The 23,314-nt window shown below is 43.9% G+C and overlaps 1 protein-coding gene across 1 annotated transcript in view; it reads right to left on the bottom strand.

The window, feature by feature from the left end:
• LOC100286462 (guanine nucleotide exchange factor VAV3) overlaps positions 1 to 23,314 on the bottom strand; it is a 179,890-nt gene that overhangs the window by 125,276 nt on the left and 31,300 nt on the right. Inside the window, exon 2 of the mRNA XM_045710531.2 lies at positions 21,119 to 21,235. Within this exon, the coding sequence (XP_045566487.1) occupies positions 21,119 to 21,235 (117 nt within the window). The remainder of the gene's footprint in view (positions 1 to 21,118; positions 21,236 to 23,314) is intronic.

Raw genomic sequence — 23,314 nt, 5'->3', positions numbered from 1 at the left:
GTAAATCTCTCAGACACAAAACCAAAATACTCCATGCGTTGCATTTTCTATTACTGGTAAACAAGCGATGGAAATATTTTTGTTCATATTAATTTTGTCTTTCAAAATATGAGGGAACTACCATTACAAATGTACGAACAAGAAAGCATTGAAAATGGATGCAATCTGACTGTAAATTGCTCTGGATAAGAGTGTCTGCTAAATGACTAAAATGCAAAAAAATGCAAATGGTGACATGGATCTTGTGAAATTATTATGAGGAAGGTAAAATTGTGAAACCCTAAACCAAATCCTCAAAACTGAGTAAGGCTTTTACCATTGTAACAGCAAAAATAGCCGTTTTTTTAAAAGGCATACATTAAGTCATTGTAGACAAGCGTTAAATAAAACATAATTAGTTTTATGTTAACACAATGAATTAAAAAAACTTCCCTGGAACTCTTAGATACCGTGTAAACATTCTGTGTCTAATTCAGGGTACACAGAAACGGCCCATCTGGACTGTAACGTTTCTTTTTCAGTTCTCTTCCAAATACACCTCTATTCTCTGAATTATTTCACTTGTAATCAAAGTTAAACATTAATGATTTAATCAATACCCTGTTGTTCATGGAGATATCAGGTGAGAAGGTATTTACAAAGATATGTAGGCAGTGAAGATGGTTTATATAATGTGTATTATCATTTTTTTCATGCTCAACATAGAGGCTCCTAAATCCTAAACGGTCTGTTATTTTTGCTCCAGGAGTCGCGCCATAGCACTGTATACATTCTCATTAGTTTGAAGTGGCCTTTGCTCAAGCCCTATGAGAGCGACACACTTCTAAGGCATGCTAGTTCTCTGATCAATTATACAATACACTCTTAGAAAAAAGGGTTCGAAAAAGGGTTCTACCTGGAACCCAATAGGGATCTTCCTGGAACAAAAAGGGTTCTACCTGGAACCCAATAGGGATCTTCCTGGAACAAAAAGGGTTCTACCTGGAACCCAATAGGGATCTTCCTGGAACAAAAAGGGTTCTACCTGGAACCAAAAAGGGTTCTTCAAAGGGTTCTCCTATGGGGACAGCTGAAGAACCCTTATAGGTTATAGATAGCACCTTGACTTTGGAATGAGAAGACGGATTTGGGGTGTATGTGTGTGTTTGTCTGTGTGTTACGGTGTGTGTGTGTGTGTGTGTGTGTGTTTGTCTGTGTGTTACTGTGTGTGTGTGTGTGTGTGTGTGTGTGTGTGTGTGTGTGTGTGTGTGTGTGTGTGTGTGTGTGTGTGTGTGTGTGTCTGTGTGTGTGTGTGTGTGTTATAGCTGGAGATTATATTTTCTTGTCCCACACACCTCGACTGACAGACAACACCCACTCCTCCTCCTCCTCCTCCTCCTCCTCCTCCACCATCACTGGTAATCAATACAGGGACGTTCAACCAGCCCCTCCCCCACACACACACAGTCAGACACACACACACAAACCCCCATCTTACCGCTGCACATCTGCCAAAAGACTCAGTGCAGAAACACATACAGTACTCTGCAGGGTGAAGAAGCACACTGCTGCTGGGGTGGGATTTGATGTAACACCCTGGAACACTTCGCTAAAGTTAACTCTGGAGTCTGTCTCTAAAAGATTATCAAAAAGCATAAATGCTCCCAGAGATATCCCATGTGTGTCTGGCTGTACTTGATGCATTTAAAGATGAGAGGAGAGCCAATGTCCCTGGTGAAAGATTCAGCGGAAAATCTTTAAGATGTTTGGAGGAGTTAAAATTGAAGATGAAATAGTGAGATGAACCAGAAGCGAGCCCAGCAGAGGGCAAAATGGCGTCTGAATAGAGAGATACTAGAGAATTAAAGCAGTATAGTCTGAATAGAGAGATACTACATTATTAAAGCAGTATAGTCTGAATAGAGAGATACTACATTATTAAAGCAGTATAGTCTGAATAGAGAGATACTAGAGAATTAAAGCAGTATAGTCTGAATAGAGAGATACTAGAGAATTAAAGCAGTATAGTCTGAATAGAGAGATACTAGAGAATTAAAGCAGTATAGTCTGAATAGAGAGATACTAGAGAATTAAAGCAGTATAGTCTGAATAGAGAGATACTAGAGAATTAAAGCAGTATAGTCTGAATAGAGAGATACTACATTATTAAAGCAGTATAGTCTGAATAGAGAGATACTAGAGAATTAAAGCAGTATAGTCTGAATAGAGAGATACTAGAGAATTAAAGCAGTATAGTCTGAATAGAGAGATACTACATTATTAAAGCAGTATAGTCTGAATAGAGAGATACTAGAGAATTAAAGCAGTATAGTCTGAATAGAGAGATACTAGAGAATTAAAGCAGTATAGTCTGAATAGAGAGATACTAGAGAATTAAAGCAGTATAGTCTGAATAGAGAGATACTAGAGAATTAAAGCAGTATAGTCTGAATAGAGAGATACTAGAGAATTAAAGCAGTATAGTCTGAATAGAGAGATACTAGAGAATTAAAGCAGTATAGTCTGAATAGAGAGATACTAGAGAATTAAAGCAGTATAGTCTGAATAGAGAGATACTAGAGAATTAAAGCAGTATAGTCTGAATAGAGAGATACTAGAGAATTAAAGCAGTATAGTCTGAATAGAGAGATACTAGAGAATTAAAGCAGTATAGTCTGAATAGAGAGATACTAGAGAATTAAAGCAGTATAGTCTGAATAGAGAGATACTAGAGAATTAAAGCAGTATAGTCTGAATAGAGAGATACTACATTATTAAAGCAGTATAGTCTGAATAGAGAGATACTAGAGAATTAAAGCAGTATAGTCTGAGTAGAGAGATACTACATTATTAAAGCAGTACAGTCTGAATAGAGTGATATTAGAGAATTAAAGCAGTATAGTCTGAATAGAGATATACTATAGAATTAAAGCAGTATAGTCTGAATAGAGAGATACTACATTATTAAAGCAGTATAGTCTGAATAGAGAGATACTAGAGAATTAAAGCAGTATAGTCTGAGTAGAGAGATACTACATTATTAAAGCAGTACAGTCTGAATAGAGAGATACTACATTATTAAAGCAGTATAGTCTGAACAGAGTGATATTAGAGAATTAAAGCAGTATAGTCTGAATAGAGATATACTATAGAATTAAAGCAGTATAGTCTGAATAGAGAGATACTAGAGAATTAAAGCAGTATAGTCTGAATAGAGAGATACTAGAGAATTAAAGCAGTATAGTCTGAGTAGAGAGATACTACATTATTAAAGCAGTATAGTCTGAATAGAGAGATACTACATTATTAAAGCAGTATAGTCTGAATAGAGAGATACTAGAGAATTAAAGCAGTATAGTCTGAGAAGAGAGATACTAGAGAATTAAAGCAGTATAGTCTGAATAGAGAGATACTAGAGAATTAAAGCAGTATAGTCTGAATAGAGAGATACTACATTATTAAAGCAGTATAGTCTGAATAGAGAGATACTAGAGAATTAAAGCAGTATAGTCTGAGAAGAGATATACTAGAGAATTAAAGCAGTATAGTCTGAATAGAGAGATACTAGAGAATTAAAGCAGTATAGTCTGAGTAGAGAGATACTACATTATTAAAGCAGTATAGTCTGAATAGAGAGATACTAGAGAATTAAAGCAGTATAGTCTGAGTAGAGAGATACTACATTATTAAAGCAGTATAGTCTGAATAGAGAGATACTACATTATTAAAGCAGTATAGTCTGAATAGAGAGATACTACATTATTGCAGGATAGTACTGGTGTTGTCTCCCCTCAGTCAGACCCTGCTCCTCTGTCCTGCAGGATAGTACTGGTGTTTCCTCCCCTCAGTCAGACCCTGCTCCTCTGTCCTGCAGGATAGTACTGGTGTTATCTCCCCTCAGTCAGACCCTGCTCCTCTGTCCTGCAGGATAGTACTGGTGTTGTCTCCCCTCAGTCAGACCCTGCTCCTCTGTCCTGCAGGATAGTACTGGTGTTGTCTCTCCTCAGTCAGACCCTGCTCCTCTGTCCTGCAGGATAGTACTGGTGTTGTCTCTCCTCAGTCAGACCCTGCTCCTCTGTCCTGCAGGATAGTACTGGTGTTGTCTCTCCTCAGTCAGACCCTGCTCCTCTGTCCTGCAGGATAGTACTGGTGTTGTCTCTCCTCAGTCAGACCCTGCTCCTCTGTCCTGCAGGATAGTACTGGTGTTGTCTCTCCTCAGTCAGACCCTGCTCCTCTGTCCTGCAGGATAGTACTGGTGTTGTCTCCCCTCAGTCAGACCCTGCTCCTCTGTCCTGCAGGATAGTACTGGTGTTGTCTCCCCTCAGTCAGACCCTGCTCCTCTGTCCTGCAGGATAGTACTGGTGTTGTCTCTCCTCAGTCAGACCCTGCTCCTCTGTCCTGCAGGATAGTACTGGTGTTTCCTCCCCTCAGTCAGACCCTGCTCCTCTGTCCTGCAGGATAGTACTGGTGTTGTCTCTCCTCAGTCAGACCCTGCTCCTCTGTCCTGCAGGATAGTACTGGTGTTGTCTCCCCTCAGTCAGACCCTGCTCCTCTGTCCTGCAGGATAGTACTGGTGTTATCTCCCCTCAGTCAGACCCTGCTCCTCTGTCCTGCAGGATAGTACTGGTGTTGTCTCCCCTCAGTCAGACCCTACTCCTCTGTCCTGCAGGATAGTACTGGTGTTGTCTCCCCTCAGTCAGACCCTGCTCCTCTGTCCTGCAGGATAGTACTGGTGTTGTCTCTCCTCAGTCAGACCCTGCTCCTCTGTCCTGCAGGATAGTACTGGTGTTGTCTCTCCTCAGTCAGACCCTGCTCCTCTGTCCTGCAGGATAGTACTGGTGTTGTCTCTCCTCAGTCAGACCCTGCTCCTCTGTCCTGCAGGATAGTACTGGTGTTGTCTCCCCTCAGTCAGACCCTGCTCCTCTGTCCTGCAGGATAGTACTGGTGTTGTCTCCCCTCAGTCAGACCCTGCTCCTCTGTCCTGCAGGATAGTACTGGTGTTGTCTCTCCTCAGTCAGACCCTGCTCCTCTGTCCTGCAGGATAGTACTGGTGTTGTCTCCCCTCAGTCAGACCCTGCTCCTCTGTCCTGCAGGATAGTACTGGTGTTGTCTCCCCTCAGTCAGACCCTGCTCCTCTGTCCTGCAGGATAGTACTGGTGTTGTCTCCCCTCAGTCAGACCCTGCTCCTCTGTCCTGCAGGATAGTACTGGTGTTGTCTCTCCTCAGTCAGACCCTGCTCCTCTGTCCTGCAGGATAGTACTGGTGTTGTCTCTCCTCAGTCAGACCCTGCTCCTCTGTCCTGCAGGATAGTACTGGTGTTGTCTCTCCTCAGTCAGACCCTGCTCCTCTGTCCTGCAGGTGTCATTTGGTTAGCTAGCAAGAACTTGAACGACTATTATCCAGTTAGCATATATCTTGCGTTTGCAAATTCACTCTGGCTATCTACTCTGACTTCAGAGCACTCTCGTCTGAGTGAGCCAGAGCACAGAATTACTGATGAATTTACAAACGCGCATCAACCCACTAGATATGACCAGTGTCAGTAAACGTAGTCAAAATGTTTTATGGTTAGTCAAGAATGCTCTAGAAAACTCTAGAAAGCTCTGCTGCTAGTGAGGTGTTCTCTCATTTGTGTCTGGAAGTTGCTAACTAGTAGGCTAGCCAACTTTAGCCTGTTATCTTGGGTGCTTGGTTGGGACAAGCATGCATGGGCAGGCAAGCTGCAGAAGGACGAGTAGGCTACAATTCGTCATCGTTTATCAGTGCAATTTTGATGGCCAACTAGCTGAAAAAGTTTGAAAGGGTTTATCTAATGTTCCTTGGTTCGATTTGAGCTAATCTTGCTCTGGCTAGCATTAGTTGTTGATCTTGTTGTTGTCGATGTGCATAACTGAGGGAGAGAGAGCCTAGAGGGAGAGAGAGCCTAGAGGGAGAGAGAGCCTAGAGGGAGAGAGAGCCTAGAGGGAGAGAGAGCCTAGAGGGAGAGAGAGCCTAGAGGGAGAGAGAGCCTAGAGGGAGAGAGAGCCTAGAGGGAGAGAGAGCCTAGAGGGAGAGAGAGCCTAGAGGGAGAGAGAGCCTAGAGGGAGAGAGAGCCTAGAGGGAGAGAGAGCCTAGAGGGAGAGAGAGCCTAGAGGGAGAGAGAGCCTAGAGGGAGAGAGAGCCTAGAGGGAGAGAGAGCCTAGAGGGAGAGAGAGCCTAGAGGGAGAGAGAGCCTAGAGGGAGAGAGAGCCTAGAGGGAGAGAGAGCCTAGAGGGAGAGAGAGCCTAGAGGGAGAGAGAGCCTAGAGGGAGAGAGAGCCTAGAGGGAGAGAGAGCCTACCTTTTCATAGTTGTTTAATCAATAGGACCGTAAAGTTCCCAAATCTAAGAGGACTCCCGTGGTATTTACATATTTACAGAAATATTTTGTGGCTTTTGGCGAATGCCTTATAATGATATAAAGTCACGCTGTTGTAACTGCCTGTAACACACAGTCCAGTTCATAGTGAATGATGACAGGTCCTACTGCCTGTAAACACACAGTCCAGTTCAAAGTGAATGATGTCAGGTCCTACTGCCTGTAAACACACAGTCCAGTTCATAGTGAATGATGTCAGGCCCTACTGCCTGTTAACACACAGTCCAGTTCATAGTGAATGATGTCAGGTCCTACTGCCTGTAAACACACAGTCCAGTTCATAGTGAATGATGACAGGTCCTACTGCCTGTAAACACACAGTCCAGATTAAAGTGAATGATGTCAGGCCTGTGTGGCAAATGGCTTGTTTGCATAAAGGCCTACTGTAGCTCTGATTGGCTATGGCGCACCGGTCTGAGTAGACTCCAGAATTGGACGAGACAGATGTTTTTATTAGGTTTTATTTACTGCAGTGTCTATTCATTGTCATAAAGCATGGGCGTTTCCAACTAAATATTGCTTTAGAATTTTCACAAATGCCTTAGTATACGTCAAGAATTTATGAAAACGTGAAAATGACCATATCTACTGTAAGTGCTCTCTTGTCAGTTCTTCCTGAGGATGATCATGAACAGATACTAATACGATTCCATGATGCTAAAATGCTGTCAGTTCCACTTTAAGGAGAGAAGTGTGAAAACACATGCTGAATCCATACATACTGCAGGCCTACGTACAGAGATAATAACACACCCACACATTATTCTTATCAAACACTAAGACATAAGGCTGTGCAGCATATCTCACACACACACACACACACACACACACCAGGAGCTAAGTGACTGTGTTGCAATCTGTCTTTGGGCCGTTCGTTTAGTTTGAGGATCATTTCCTTTCCCTCCTGGATGTTTCCTGCTGCAGGGAGATGAGACGATTCTCTCCCCAGAGACAAGGCTCTCATCTGGGGCCTGGGAGAGAGGAAAGGAGAGGAGAGGAGAGTTGGCAAGGATAGGAGAGGAAAGAGGACAGGAGATTTTGCTGGAGCAGCAGACTGACTGGGTACTATTTAACTAGGTAAGTCAGTTAAGAACAAATTCTTATTTACAATGACGACCTACCCCGGCCAAAACCCTAACGACAATGGGCAAATTGTGCGCCGTCTTATGGGACTCACAATCACGGCCAGATGTGATTCAGCCTGGAATCAAACCAGGGTCTGTAATGATGCCTCTAGCACTGAGCTGCTGTGCCTCAGACCGCTGCGCCACTCAGTAGTCCCAGAAGAGCACAGCTACTAGAGCAGAGGAGGAGGCCTCTGTTCAGGCCGGCAGGCAGGCAGGTAGGCAGGCGCGTGTGTGAGTGTGTGCGTGTGTGCGCGTGTGTGTGTGTTCCTGCTTGAAGAGCCCCAACTGATCCCTCAACAGCAGTAAGATCCAAGCAGCCACATGTCATGCTGTGTGACATCACTGTGGCACATTGTTGTCCAGGGATGTTTCAGTGTTTTATGTTTTATCACTGGGGGGGGGGGGGGGAGCTTCCTATTTTTGACTTCAGATGAGTCCTCCAGTATCAAGCTAACTCGCATACAGATTATACTCCCATAGGCTGATCTCATACAGATTATACTCCCATAGGCTAATCTCGCACAGATTATACTCCTATAGGCTAATCTCATACAGATTATACTCCTATAGGCTAATCTCATACAGATTATACTCCCATAGGCTAATCTCATACAGATTATACTCCCATAGGCTAATCTCATACAGATTATACTCCCATAGGCTAATCTCGCACAGATTATACTCCTATAGGCTAATCTCATACAGATTATACTCCTATAGGCTAATCTCATACAGATTATACTCCCATAGGCTAATCTCATACATCCTTAACACTGTTAGACATCAAAACGTATTTTCCCCCTCAATGGGGATCACAGTGTATTGTGAGCATAACTATATATAGTGTGTGTGCTTGAATTTGAAGCAACACAGTACTCAAAAGGACATTGTCTATAGTGTCAGCTGAACATACCCTCTGTCTCAGTGGGGTTTCTACACACACACAGACAGAGAAAACACACGATGGAGACATTGTAAATGCAGAGACTCGAGAAAACAGTCCTGCACACACACACACACACACACACACACACACACACACACACACACACACGCTGTGAAGAAAGTGTCGAACAACATACCCCATGTCACCACATCCAAAGTGATTTCCTAACACGGCTGCACAGTGCAGTGCACACACACATACACACACACACACACACACTCACTGAGTAGAGAGATCAGACCATGCCACTGTCTGTCTGCCTGCCTATCTGTCTGCCTGTCTGTCTGTCTGACTGTCCGATAGCTTGGCCACGTGGCACACGCTGTCCCCTAAGCATCCATTACCCGGCAGCTGTCATCTGATACCCAACCCTGAGCATCCATAGGCCTGGCCGGGACGTGGAGACGACTCGATGAAGGGCACTCCACTGCCACAAGCAGAAATAGAGAGGGAGCTCGGGGAAGAGAGAGATAAGCAGAGAGAAAGGGAGAGATAAATGGGAGAGAGAGAATGAGAGTGGGAAAGAGAAAGACAGAGAGACATAGAAAGACAGCGAGAAAGAGAGAGAGAGAGAGAGAGGGAGAGAGAGAGCAGATATTGATTGTCTTCCTCTTCAGTGAATATGATATAGAAATCCTTTTGTGAAGCAGATTAATCCACCACCACTCTCCTCTCCTCCTGAGGGCTGGTTGACAGTCTCTTTGGGTTCCTACATGGTTGCTGAACCAGCTGAGTTCACAGTCTCTTTGTGAGGAGGGAGGCAGCAGGGCAACTTTGGTCTCATCAAAGAGAAAAAGATGGGGGGAGAGAAAGAGAGGAGGAAGCGGAAGAGGAAGCGAGAGAGGAGGAGGGGAGAGGAAAAGAGAGAAGAGGAGGGGAGAGGAAGAGAGAAAGATGAGGGGGAGAGGAAGAGAGAGAGTGGGGGGAGAGAGACGAAGGGGAGAGGACGAGAGAGAGGAGGGGGGAGAGGATGAGAGAGACGAGGGGGGAAAGGAAGAGAGAGAGAGAGGAGGGGGAAGAGGAAGAGAGAGAGAGGGGAGGGGAGAGGAAGAGAGAGAGAGAGAGGGGGGAGGGGAGGGGGAAGAGGAAGAGAGAGAGAGAGAGAGAGAGAGAGAGAGAGAGAGAGAAGGGGGGAAGAGGAAGAGAGAGAGAGAGAAGGGGGGAAGAGGAAGAGAGAGAGAGAGAAGGGGGGAAGAGGAAGAGAGAGAGAGAGAGAGAGAGAGGGGAGGGGGGAAGAGGAAGAGAGAGAGAGGAGGGGGGAAGAGGAAGAGAGAGAGAGAGAGAGAGAGAGAGAGAGAAGAGAGAGAGAGAGAGAGAGAGAGGAGGGGGAGGAGGGAGAGAGAAAGAGAGAGAGGTGGGGGGAAGAGGAAGAGAGAGGAGGGGGAAGAGGAAGAGAGAGAGGAAGAGAGAGAGAGGAGGGGGAGAGGAAGAGAGAGAGGAGAGGAAGAGGAAGAGAGAGAGGAGGGAAGAGGAAGAGAGAGGAGAGGAGGGGAGAGAAAGAGAGAGAGGAGTGGGGAGAGGAAGAGAGAAAGAGGAGGGGGGAGAGGAAGAGAGAGAGACAAAGGGGAGAGGACAAGAGAGAGGATGGGGGAGAGGACGAGATAGACGAGGGGGAAGAGGAAGAGAGAGAGAGAAGTGAGGGGAAGAGGAAGAGAGAGAGGAGGGGGAAGAGGAAGAGAGAGAGAGGAGAGGGAGAGGAAGAGGAAGAGAGAGAGGATGGGGAGAGGACGAGAGAGGAGGGGAGAGGACGAAAGAGAGATGAGGGCGGAGAGGAAGAGAGAGAGAGGAGGGGGAAGAGGAAGATAGAGAGCGGAGGGGGGAGAGGAAGAGAGAGAGAGGAGGGGGAAGAGGAAGATAGAGAGCGGAGGGGGGAGAGGAAGAGAGAGAGAGGAGGGAGAAGAGGAAGAGAGAGAGAGAGAGAGAGAGAGAGGAGGGGGAGAGGAAGAGAGAGAGGAGAGAGGAGAGGAAGAGAGAGAGGAGGGGGAAGAGGAAGAGAGAGAGAGGAGAGGGAGAGGAAGAGGAAGAGAGAGAGGATGGGGAGAGGACGAGAGAGGAGGGGAGAGGACGAAAGAGAGATGAGGGCGGAGAGGAAGAGAGAGAGAGGAGGGGGAAGAGGAAGATAGAGAGCGGAGGGGGGAGAGGAAGAGAGAGAGAGGAGGGGGAAGAGGAAGATAGAGAGCGGAGGGGGGAGAGGAAGAGAGAGAGAGGAGGGAGAAGAGGAAGAGAGAGAGAGAGAGAGAGAGAGAGGAGGGGGAGAGGAAGAGAGAGAGGAGAGAGGAGAGGAAGAGAGAGAGGAGGGGGGAGAAGAAGAGAGAGAGGAGGGGGAAGAGGAAGAGAGAGGGGAGGGGGAGAAGAAGAGAGAGAGGAGGGGGAAGAGGAAGAGAGAGAGGAGGAGGGGGGAAGAGGAAGGACGTATAAAATGTACTCACCATTAGTAAACATACTATATCTTCAAAGTCCTAATGGATGACTTGAAACTCATGACAAACACTTGTGCTGTCACCATAAAACAGTTAAGTAGCACATCAATAAAGCTAGAATCCTAATTGAAACAATACCAAAGCTGACCCTCCGCCTCTTTTTTTTGGCAAAAAGCTGAGGGATTGTCCAGGAGAAATGTAACCACCAAAACTCCAGTATTTTCCCTTCAAATATTTCCCATCTTCTTTTTAAAATAGGGAGCCAACTTGTTTTTGCACTTTTTATACCATGACGGATCATAACTGGTGTTCTCATGGCTCTCTCTCTCTCTCGTCCCTCTGCAGCAGACACATGGTTATCATTGTGTTCGGAACGTCGAATCGCAATAAAAATCACAGTATCGAAATGTAATACATATTGTTTTCGGCACCTAAGTATCGTGTTAATATCATATCGTGAGGTCCCTGGCAATTCCCATCCCTAGTTATATTATATACCATTTATTTATAAGTCCAAAAATGTATGTAGCAACTAAGGATTCTAGCATGAAGGAAATTACATCGTGGCAAAATTACAGACACCTCAGCTGGGGTCCTAAATCTACCTCTGCTGACGTTTCTCTTCAGTCTTCACAGTGACATCACGTACACACAAAGAGCAAGCTGACAGTTATAACATCACACTGCGTGTCCTAAAGCTTGCTTAACCTGACTAAAGCATGTAGCCTACAGTACAGCACAGTGTATGAGACATCCTTGAAGGTGTAAAAGCCAATCAATAAATTGCATCTGCATTTTGCCTATTGGGCTAATCATTAGCTAGTTCATGTAATACATTAACTAGTTAGCATGTATTGATATATTTTATGTCTCAAAAAACAGGCATAAACAGCTGTTAATACATGTAAAAAAATATATATAAATAGTTTCCTCATCTTTCTTCTATCTCTCTGATGTAGGACAGACACTTCAGAACAAACTTCCTTTAGATTTTTTTGCGGGAGGACTATCTGTTGCTCCATGTAGTGAATCTGTTATTCAATGCATTTTTATGGGCTAATAGCAGTCAGGTCAAATTCAATTTTATATCACATTTTTGGGGGATTCTTCAAGGGGTCTTAAAATTCAAAATCAAATAACAAAATAATTTTTGGTATGACCTTCTTAAAACAATTCCCCGTGCTTAGACAGGGCTTAGACCCTAGAGGGTTTTAAGACACTTTGTTGGCATTTCATTTATTTTGTCAGTTACCTGTAAAATAGCATACATGAAAACAATGTGTGTGGTAAACTGTTTGTGCTCTTCACCCTAGGGGCTTCCCCTTCGCCCTAGGAGCTTCCCCTTCGCCCTAGGAGCTCCCCCTTCACCCTAGGAGCTTCCCCTTCGCCCTAGGAGCTCCCCCTTCGCCCTAGGAGCTCCCCCTTCGCCCTAGGAGCTCCCCCTTCACCCTAGGAGCTCCCCCTTCGCCCTAGGAGCTTCCCCTTCGCCCTAGGAGCTCCCCCTTCGCCCTAGGAGCTCCCCCTTCGCCCTAGGAGCTTCCCCTTCACCCTACGGGCTTCCCCTTCATCCTATGAGCTCCCACTTCACCCTAGGAGCGTCTACATAACTCTCACACACGTCTATATGACAGATGTGCTAAACAGATGTTTTGCAACTAAGAGAAAAAAAATACAACTTCATATTTGCAGATTGCATCTGTGTGTTTTCCCTATGCTACGCTGTGAGTGCAGAGTCAATACAAACACTACTGTAGCAGACACAGACAAATGGGTTTCTACAGAACAGAGAAGGCTGTAGTAATACAGACAGACATCACTTTGTACTGTAGCTAAAGTATACTACATTTTGACATTATAAATATGTAGGCTATATGTAGTTAACAGACAGATAAATGCATCTCTGCCCTAAAACAGGGTTTCCCAAACTTGGTCCTGGGCACGTTTTGTTTCTGCCCTAGCACTTCACAGCTGATTCAAATCACCAAAGCTTGATGATGAGTTGGTTATTTGAATCAGCTGTGTAGTGCTAAGGTAACAACAAAAAAAAGTTAAACCAGGGGGGCCCCAGGCCCGAGTTTGGAAAACCCTGACTTAGAACTGTCACGCTCTGACCTATGAGAGCTGTTTTTTCTCTGGTTAGTTAGGTCAGGGTGTGATATGGGTGGGCAGTCTATGTTTTTTGTTTCTATGTTTTGTTCTTGTTTTTCTATTTCTAGGTTGAGTTTTGGATGATCTCCAATTAGAGGCAGCTGGTTCGTGTTGTCTCTAATTGGAGATCATATTTAACTTGGGGTTTGTCTATGGGGTTTTGTGGGTAGTTGTTTTCCGTTTTGTGAGTATTCACCTGACGGAACTGTTGGATGTCGTTTTGTTGTTTTTGTTTTAGTGTTATCATTAAAGTAAATATGAGCACTCTACACGCCGTGCCTTGGTCCCCTTTATACGACCCTCGTTACAAGAACACTGTCAGAATGTTCAAAACATAGCTAACACCCAGTAGGCTGTACACTGCAAGGATATAACAGCATTTTAAAGTTAAAAAGTAGCTAAAATCATGAAACATGAAGCACAGCTTTCCTCCTGAAGGCTATCAAAACTACTGTACTGGATATCCTATCAAATAAACAAGCAGAAGGATGTTTTATTCAACGGTATTGCCATGTCTATTTCTGCACCATGTGACGACAACACCTAAAAGAAACACAAAAAAAACGTTCTAACTGTAGAAGGTGAATGACAGGCAGATTCTCCCATTTGCTGTTCTCTCTGCTCCGTTACATCCTGAAGAGTTTGTCAGCATTACAAATGGCACCATATTCCCCTACATAGTGCTCTACTTTTGACCACAGCCTTATGGGCCCTGGTCTTAAGCAGAGAATACGGTGCCATCTGGGACGCAGGCCTAGCCTGCCATAGCAGGGATGTTAGCCTGGGTCCATCTCACGTCATGGCTGTCCAATTCCATCTGCACAAAATGGAACAAACTCGAGACAGAGAGAGAGAGAGAGAGAGAGAGAGAGAGAGAGAGAGAGAGAGAGAGAAAATACAGAGACAGACATAGACTGCTAGAGAGGATACAGAGACAGACAGGATGTATAGGGTGTGATATCAATAAACTAATCAGTCAGTCAGTCCTCCATGTCCTAATTAATACAGCAATAGAGATGCCAACGGAAATGCACCAACCCTTCTTGCAGCTACTGTATATTTTCAGATCAGATTCAGAGTGTTTAATAGTCAGGGTTGCAGATGTGATTGCAGGGAAAATCTAAGGCTTCGAACTAAGTGAACTAAGTGAAATAAAATAATGACAATGATACTTAAACTATAGAAATAGAAAGAGCTCTGTATACACACACCACAACAACTGTAGTACTATATACACCACAACAAACTCTAGTACTATATACACACCACCACAACTGTAGTACTGTATATACACCACCACAACTGTAGTACTATACACATCATAACAAACTGTAGTACTATACTCAGCAAAAAAAAAGAAAATGTCCCTTTTTCAGGACCCTGTCTTTCAAAGATAATTCGTAAAAATCCAAATAACTTCACAGATTGTAAAGAGTTTAAACACTGTTTCCCATGCTTGTTCAATGAACCATAAACAATTAATGAACATGCACCTGTGGAACGGTCGTTAAGTCACTAACAGCTTACAGACGGTAGGCAATTAAGGTCACAGTTATGAAAACTTAGGACACTAAAGAGGCCATTCTACTGACTCTGAAAAACACCAAAAGAAAGATGCCCAGGGTCCCTGCTCATCTGCATGAACGTGCCTTAGGCATGCTGCAAGGAGGAATGCACAATCCCTCCCTCAGTGCTCAGACTGTCTGCAATAGGCTGAGAGAGGCTGCACTGAGGGCTTATAGGACTGTTGTAAGGCAGATCCTCACCAGACATCACCAGCAACAACGTCGCCTATGGACACAAACCCACCGTCGCTGGACCAAACAGGACTGGCAAGAAGTGCTCTTCACTGACGAGTCACGGTTTTGTCTCACCCGGGGTGATGGTCGGATTCGCGTTTATCGTCGAAGGAATGAGCGTTACACCGAGGCCTGTACTCTGGAGCAGGATCGATTTAGAGGTGGAGGGTCTGTCATGGTCTGGGGCAGTGTGTCACAGCATCATCGGACTGAGCTTGTTGTCATTGCAGGCAATCTCAACGCTGTGCGTTACAGGGAAGACATCCTCCTCCCTCATGTGGTACCCTTCCTGCAGGCTCATCCTGACATGACCTTCCAGCATGACAATACCACCAGCCATCCTGCTCATTCTGTGCGTGATTTCCTGCAAGACAGGAATGTCAGTGTTCTGCCATGGCCAGCGAAGAGCCTGGATCTCAATCACATTGAGCACGTCTGGGACCTGTTGGATCGGAGGGTGAGGGCTAGGGCCATTCCCCCCCAGAAATGTCCGGGAACTTGCAGGTGCCTTGGTGGAAGTGTGGGGTAACATCTCACAGCAAGAACTGGCAAATCTGGTGCAGTCCATGAGGAGGAGATGCGCTGCAGTACTTAATGCAGCTGGTGGCCACACCAGATACTGACTGTTACTTTTGATTTTGACCCCCCCCCTCTTTGTTCAGGGACACATTATTCAATTTCTGTTAGTCACATGTCTGTGGAACTTGTTCAGTTTATGCCTCAGTTGTTGAATCTTGTTATGTTCATACAAATATTTACACATGTTAAGTTTGCTGAAAATAAACGCAGTTGACAGTGAGAGGACATTTATTTTGTTGCTGAGTTTATATACACCATAGCAACTGTAGTACTATATACATCATAACAACTGTAGTACTATAAACATCAACTGTACATGGAATGCAACACAATGTCCTTTAAAGTAAAAAAAAAAGTAAAAAACAATGAAAATAAAAACTGAATTATTTACTACAGAATAAACATAAGAGGATAAAAAAAAGAAAAAAGAATAACAATAAAAACTGAATGACTAAAAAGCACCTTAAGGCTTAAAAGGTTTGTTTTAAAGATGTCCACAGTTTCAGCCCCCCTCAGGTTCTCTGGCAGGCTATTCCAGACGCTGGGGTCATGGTAACGAAAGGCCGCCTCTCCATGCCTCTTAGACCTAGGCTTGAATAAATGAACAAATAAATGTCCAATGGGGTGGAGGCAGAGTAAAGACTGTTGAGGGTGCGGGGTGGAATGACCATAGAGGGAGCAGCAGCATGACCACCGAGATAAATAAAAACAATAAAACATTTTAATCAAAAAATAAATAATAATAATAATAACATACATATTAACAACTGCAAACAGTGATGAATGGTGAGAAGGATAAAGAAGAGTTATATTTGTAGATACATATTCGACAAGGAGCTGTCGATTTGTGGATGGAATATTCTGGAGATTTGTATGAAGGAAAATAGTGTCTTCTTCTTGACTGGCAGCAGTCAGACAGTGTTTTAATTATAAATGACTTAACTCAACCAAGCACGGTACCAGGAGAAATCACTTAAAGGCTTTAACCATCACAACAGATTCTGACATGTACAGTACATCAAGCTGTGTGGATTCTGACCAATTTCCCGGATATTTTACTAATCCCATATCGAAAACAACTTGTGAATTAGTATAGCTGTTTTCTAATGGTTAAATCATTTTGGGGTTTTACTAAAGTCCATTTAGTTGATCCACATACTTAGCTAGTTAGTGAATTAGTTAGTTAGTTAGTTAGTTAGTTAGTTCGTTAGTTAGTTAGTTGGTGTTTTGTTGATGGTAGTAGAAAACGCAATCTCAGGAGCCGCTCTAGAATCAATTGGGTTGAGATCTGGTGACTTAAGACGGCCATGGTATACGGTTTATATCATATTTATGCTCATCAAACCATTCAGTGACCACTGGTGCTCTGTGGATGGAGGCATTGTCATCCTATGGGGGCATAGCCATGGTAGCCAAAATAATGGCCTGCCCAGCATTTTTATACATGACCCTTAGCATGATGGGATGTTAATTGCTTAATTAGCTCAGGAACCACACCTGTTTGGAGGCACCTGCTTTCAATATACTTTGTATCCCTCATTTACTCAAATGTTTCCTTTATTCTGGCAGTAACCTGCAGTATCCACATAATTAACTTCCTGGATGCCTTAAGAGTTATGAGGACTTCTGAGGCCAGGTGGAGCTTGAGGTCAAAGGTTAGTAGAGTTTCTACACAGGAACCATCTGGGTATTCAGGCTAAGGGTTCCTATTGATCAGAGAGGCAACACATACTATTATGCCTGGAGCCTGACAGACGGTATAAGTCATGGAGGCAAAGGCAGAAACAAAAACTATGTCAGTCAGTCCGTCCCTCTGTCTCTTCATCTCTCTCACACACACACAGACACACACAGACACACACACACTCACATCCTCAAAAAGCATGAAAATGTGTGACCCATATCCTCATCTAGGAAGAAAACGCCAAACATCCTGTCTGTCTGACAGCCACCTCCCACCCCAGAGGACAGCCAGCCTCGCTCCCTGCCTTCCCGCTGATGTATAAATAAACGTTATTAAACTAGCTGCAGAACCACTGCTGTCCCCACATGCTAACAACATGGACTTTATTAAACTAGCTGCAGAACCACTGCTGTCCCCACATGCTAACAACATGGACTTTATTAAACTAGCTGCAGAACCACTGCTGTCCCCACATGCTAACAACATGGACTTTATTAAACTAGCAGCAGAACCACTGCTGTCCTCACATGCTAACAACATGGACTTTATTAAACTAGCAGCAGAACCACTGCTGTCCCCACATGCTAACAACATGGACTTTATTAAACTAGCAGCAGAACCACTGCTGTCCCCACATGCTAACAACATGGACTTTATTAAACTAGCAGCAGAACCAGTGCTGTCCCCACATGCTAACAACATGGACTTTATTAAACTAGCTGCAGAACCACTGCTGTCCCCACATGCTAACAACATGGACTTTATTAAACTAGCAGCAGAACCACTGCTGTCCCCACATGCTAACAACATGGACTTTATTAAACTAGCAGCAGAACCAGTGCTGTCCCCACATGCTAACAACATGGACTTTATTAAACTAGCTGCAGAACCACTGCTGTCCCCACATGCTAACAACATGGACTTTATTAAACTAGCTGCAGAACCACTGCTGTCCTCACATGCTAACAACATGGACTTTATTAAACTAGCAGCAGAACCAGTGCTGTCCCCACATGCTAACAACATGGACTTTATTAAACTAGCAGCAGAACCAGTGCTGTCCCCACATGCTAACAACATGGACTTTATTAAACTAGCAGCAGAACCAGTGCTGTCCCCACATGCTAACAACATGGACTTTATTAAACTAGCAGCAGAACCACTGCTGTCCTCACATGCTAACAACATGGACTTTATTAAACTAGCTGCAGAACCAGTGCTGTCCCCACATGCTAACAACATGGACTTTATTAAACTAGCTGCAGAACCACTGCTGTCCCCACATGCTAACAACATGGACTTTATTAAACTAGCTGCAGAACCACTGCTGTCCCCACATGCTAACAACATGGACTTTATTAAACTAGCTGCAGAACCACTGCTGTCCCCACATGCTAACAACATGGACTTTATTAAACTAGCAGCAGAACCACTGCTGTCCTCACATGCTAACAACATGGACTTTATTAAACTAGCAGCAGAACCACTGCTGTCCCCACATGCTAACAACATGGACTTTATTAAACTAGCAGCAGAACCACTGCTGTCCCCACATGCTAACAACATGGACTTTATTAAACTAGCAGCAGAACCAGTGCTGTCCCCACATGCTAACAACATGGACTTTATTAAACTAGCTGCAGAACCACTGCTGTCCCCACATGCTAACAACATGGACTTTATTAAACTAGCAGCAGAACCACTGCTGTCCCCACATGCTAACAACATGGACTTTATTAAACTAGCAGCAGAACCAGTGCTGTCCCCACATGCTAACAACATGGACTTTATTAAACTAGCTGCAGAACCACTGCTGTCCCCACATGCTAACAACATGGACTTTATTAAACTAGCTGCAGAACCACTGCTGTCCTCACATGCTAACAACATGGACTTTATTAAACTAGCAGCAGAACCAGTGCTGTCCCCACATGCTAACAACATGGACTTTATTAAACTAGCAGCAGAACCAGTGCTGTCCCCACATGCTAACAACATGGACTTTATTAAACTAGCAGCAGAACCAGTGCTGTCCCCACATGCTAACAACATGGACTTTATTAAACTAGCAGCAGAACCACTGCTGTCCCCACATGCTAACAACATGGACTTTATTAAACTAGCAGCAGAACCAGTGCTGTCCTCACATGCTAACAACATGGACTTTATTAAACTAGCAGCAGAACCACTGCTGTCCTCACATGCTAACAACATGGACTTTATTAAACTAGCAGCAGAACCAGTGCTGTCCCCACATGCTAACAACATGGACTTTATTAAACTAGCTGCAGAACCACTGCTGTCCCCACATGCTAACAACATGGACTTTATTAAACTAGCAGCAGAACCAGTGCTGTCCCCACATGCTAACAACATGGACTTTATTAAACTAGCAGCAGAACCAGTGCTGTCCCCACATGCTAACAACATGGACTTTATTAAACTAGCTGCAGAACCACTGCTGTCCCCACATGCTAACAACATGGACTTTATTAAACTAGCAGCAGAACCAGTGCTGTCCCCACATGCTAACAACATGGACTTTATTAAACTAGCTGCAGAACCACTGCTGTCCCCACATGCTAACAACATGGACTTTATTAAACTAGCAGCAGAACCAGTGCTGTCCCCACATGCTAACAACATGGACTTTATTAAACTAGCTGCAGAACCACTGCTGTCCTCACATGCTAACAACATGGACTTTATTAAACTAGCAGCAGAACCAGTGCTGTCCCCACATGCTAACAACATGGACTTTATTAAACTAGCTGCAGAACCACTGCTGTCCTCACATGCTAACAACATGGACTTTATTAAACTAGCTGCAGAACCACTGCTGTCCTCACATGCTAACAACATGGACTTTATTAAACTAGCAGCAGAACCAGTGCTGTCCCCACATGCTAACAACATGGACTTTATTAAACTAGCTGCAGAACCACTGCTGTCCTCACATGCTAACAACATGGACTTTATTAAACTAGCAGCAGAACCAGTGCTGTCCCCACATGCTAACAACATGGACTTTATTAAACTAGCTGCAGAACCACTGCTGTCCCCACATGCTAACAACATGGACTTTATTAAACTAGCAGCAGAACCAGTGCTGTCCCCACATGCTAACAACATGGACTTTATTAAACTAGCAGCAGAACCAGTGCTGTCCCCACATGCTAACAACATGGACTTTATTAAACTAGCTGCAGAACCACTGCTGTCCCCACATGCTAACAACATGACAAAAAGAGTCCTATCATAATAAAGAACCAAGGCAAAGCAAGGCTTTTCACCCCATAACAACTGAACCATTGTAGTGTTTTTGTTTTAATGAGAGGAAACTGAAGCCTTGTCCTATGTGTCAGGATAACTGCTTGCACCATACAGTGTTGCGGTAAATGGTGTCCACATACAGAGGAAGAGCAGCCAACTGTAGCGGCTCAATACTGTTCTCTTCAAGTGATCCAACAGTGATCGGTTCAATTCTCTCATACAGTCGGTGATGGTGTATATTATTCTCCTATAACAGCCCACTACAGAGCTCCTTACATAAGCTTTTTGTAGTAGTGTGCACTATTCTTCTCAAGGTGTTTCCCAGTTGGAAACAGATAACATGATAATTCCAGGGTGAGAGATGGAAACCCCCAAAGATACATATGTGAAGGGAGTAGGGCATGTACAGTGCCTTAGGAAAGTTTTCAGACTCCAATCAAGTTGTAGAAACATCTCAAGGATGATCAATGGAAACAGGATGCACGGGAGCTCAATTTCCAGTCTCATAGCAAAGGATCTGAATATTAATGTAAATAAGTTATTTCTGTTTTGTTTTTTCATGAATTAGCAAAAAGGTCTAAAAACCTGTTTTTGCTTTGTCATTATGGGGTATTGTGTATAGATTGATGAGGGGGCAAACAACTATTTAATCCATGTTAGAATAAGGCTGTAACCTAACAAAATGTGGAAAAAGTCAAGCGGTCTGAATACTTTCCCGAAGGCACTGTACACACACGATGAAACAGCGTAGAAATCCTGTTTCTTACCTTTCCAAAGTCCCGCACATCAAACAAGTCGAAGGCTTCAAAGAGTTCAGTCTTCTTCATGCCAAATGTCTCACAGCACGCAGCGAGGAACGTCCGGATGTTCTTCAAGCACAGGAACTACAAACGGAATAAGGGGACATGTTTTATTGTTAGAGTATCAGGTGAGCCTTCGCTTCAGCAAACAAAGGAAAGGAGGGCTGCTCAACAACAATGACAAAATTCATGAGAATGGCTTACCAAGAAAAAAATACTTTGAAAAGGACTAATTTGAAGTAAAGGGAGTTGGAACACTCGACAATAAAAGGCAGAGATTGATTTCTTATTGCTCACTTTAATCCAGGTGACTGAAACGGTCATGTTTTACTGTTAATTGAATGATAATATAACATGATTGGGCATTCAGTCTCTACAGCAATAGTCACACAAGGTAACATTTGTCATTTTATTCAGACTTGTGTCATTGCATAGATTGAGCTCATATGAAATGTGTATTTGTTCAAGTCTTGACAGAAATGTGTGCTGATTTGAGAAATACCCATCAATTCAATGTTTTAGAAGCCATCCCATAGTCTTCAGACTGAAATTTCACTATTATTATTTCTCAACGCTGGTCATGATCCGTTTAGTCCTGAACCGTTTGGTCCTGATCCGTTTGGTCATGATCCGTTTAGTCCTGAACCGTTTGGTCCTGATCCGTTTGGTCATGATCCGTTTGGTCCTGAACATTTTGGTCCTGAACCGTTTGGTCATGATCCATTTGGTCATGATCCATTTGGTCATGAACCGTTTGGTCATGAACCGTTTGGTCATGATCTGCTTGGTCATGATCCGTTTGGTCCTGAACCGTTTGGTCCTGAACCGTTTGGTCATGATCCATTTGGGTCATGAACCGTTTGGTCATGAACCGTTTGGCAATGATCCGTTTGGTCATGATCCGTTAGCCACAAACTGTTTACATTGAACTACGTTCAAGGGCCAGAAGAAGTTCACATCTGGTTTACACTTCAACTTGGCTGCCACTCAAAACATTCTCATTCCCTTAGACAATACACATACTGCCATTGTTGTATATGCCAAAATCACAGTCACGTATAAACAGTCAAAGACCAGAAACTCTTTGTTGAGTTTGAAAATGGACGGAGCTATTGTCTGTCCAAAACTGTACCCTGACATCCTGACAGAATGAAATAAGTGAAGACTCCATCCCGTATTAGAATGAGAAGATAATTTACTGACTTGGAAAAACCTTTCTGCCTCGTGCGCATTTGGTGTAATTAACCTAATGAAGATCAATAGACAGGCAGGGTCTCTTCCAAACCACATCAATCTCCCAGCCACACATAAACAGAGTCAGCAGCCTCAAACCCTGCCACGAAACGTTGGCTGAATAAATGTTTTTTGAAAAACAAAAAAAACGCTGACACGAAACGTTGGCTGGATAAATGTTTTTCGAAAAACTAAAAACCGCTGACACGAATCACGACGGACGCTATCTACTGTATGTCTTAGGATTTTGAAAAGCTGGGAGAGGTGTACACCACACTCAGTATAATCGAAACTTTTTTTGATCAGAGTGCCGTGTCTGGGACAGATAAAAACGAGGATGTCCGTTTAAACATAAAACATGGTTGACATACAGCTACTCTGTGATAAACCCTGGATGAAAAAGAGGATATTGTCCTCATTGACTGATTTATGGCATAGCAGTCAGACGTCCTTTGACCTCCTCTTGTCCTCCTCTTGTCGTGTCCCGTGTATATATATATTTACATATTTTCTTCGCATATCTTTTTATATATTTTTTTCTAAAAACTCAACCTCAAAACACTCTCCTGCAACCCGCCTCACCAATTTAAAAAAATAAGTATTATTTACCTCAAATCTGAAATCCACAACAGAAGCTATCCAGAGGTTAACCAGAGGTTGGCCAGTTCACTGGCTAACTTTGGAGTTCAGCTAGCCACGGTTGGCGGTCATCAGCTATCCCTTAGCTCGAAAAGCTATCGGCAGTTTTGAACAGCACGACTCAGACCAGAGCATACCGAACCTATTTTTCTCTCCATAACCCCGGATTTATACCACAGGCTCTGGACATTTACACCTGGATCTTGCAGCTAGCTAGCTGCTACCCGAGTGACTATTGGCTAACGTCCCAGAGCAAACATCAATTATTCCGGAGCTAGCCAGCTGAAGAGT

The sequence above is a fragment of the Salmo salar genome, chromosome 29 (assembly GCF_965601325.2).
Source record: "Salmo salar chromosome 29, fSalSal1, whole genome shotgun sequence".
Lineage (NCBI taxonomy): Eukaryota > Metazoa > Chordata > Actinopteri > Salmoniformes > Salmonidae > Salmo > Salmo salar.
Note: the sequence above shows the minus strand (reverse complement) of the source record. Positions and strands in the feature narration are given on the sequence as shown.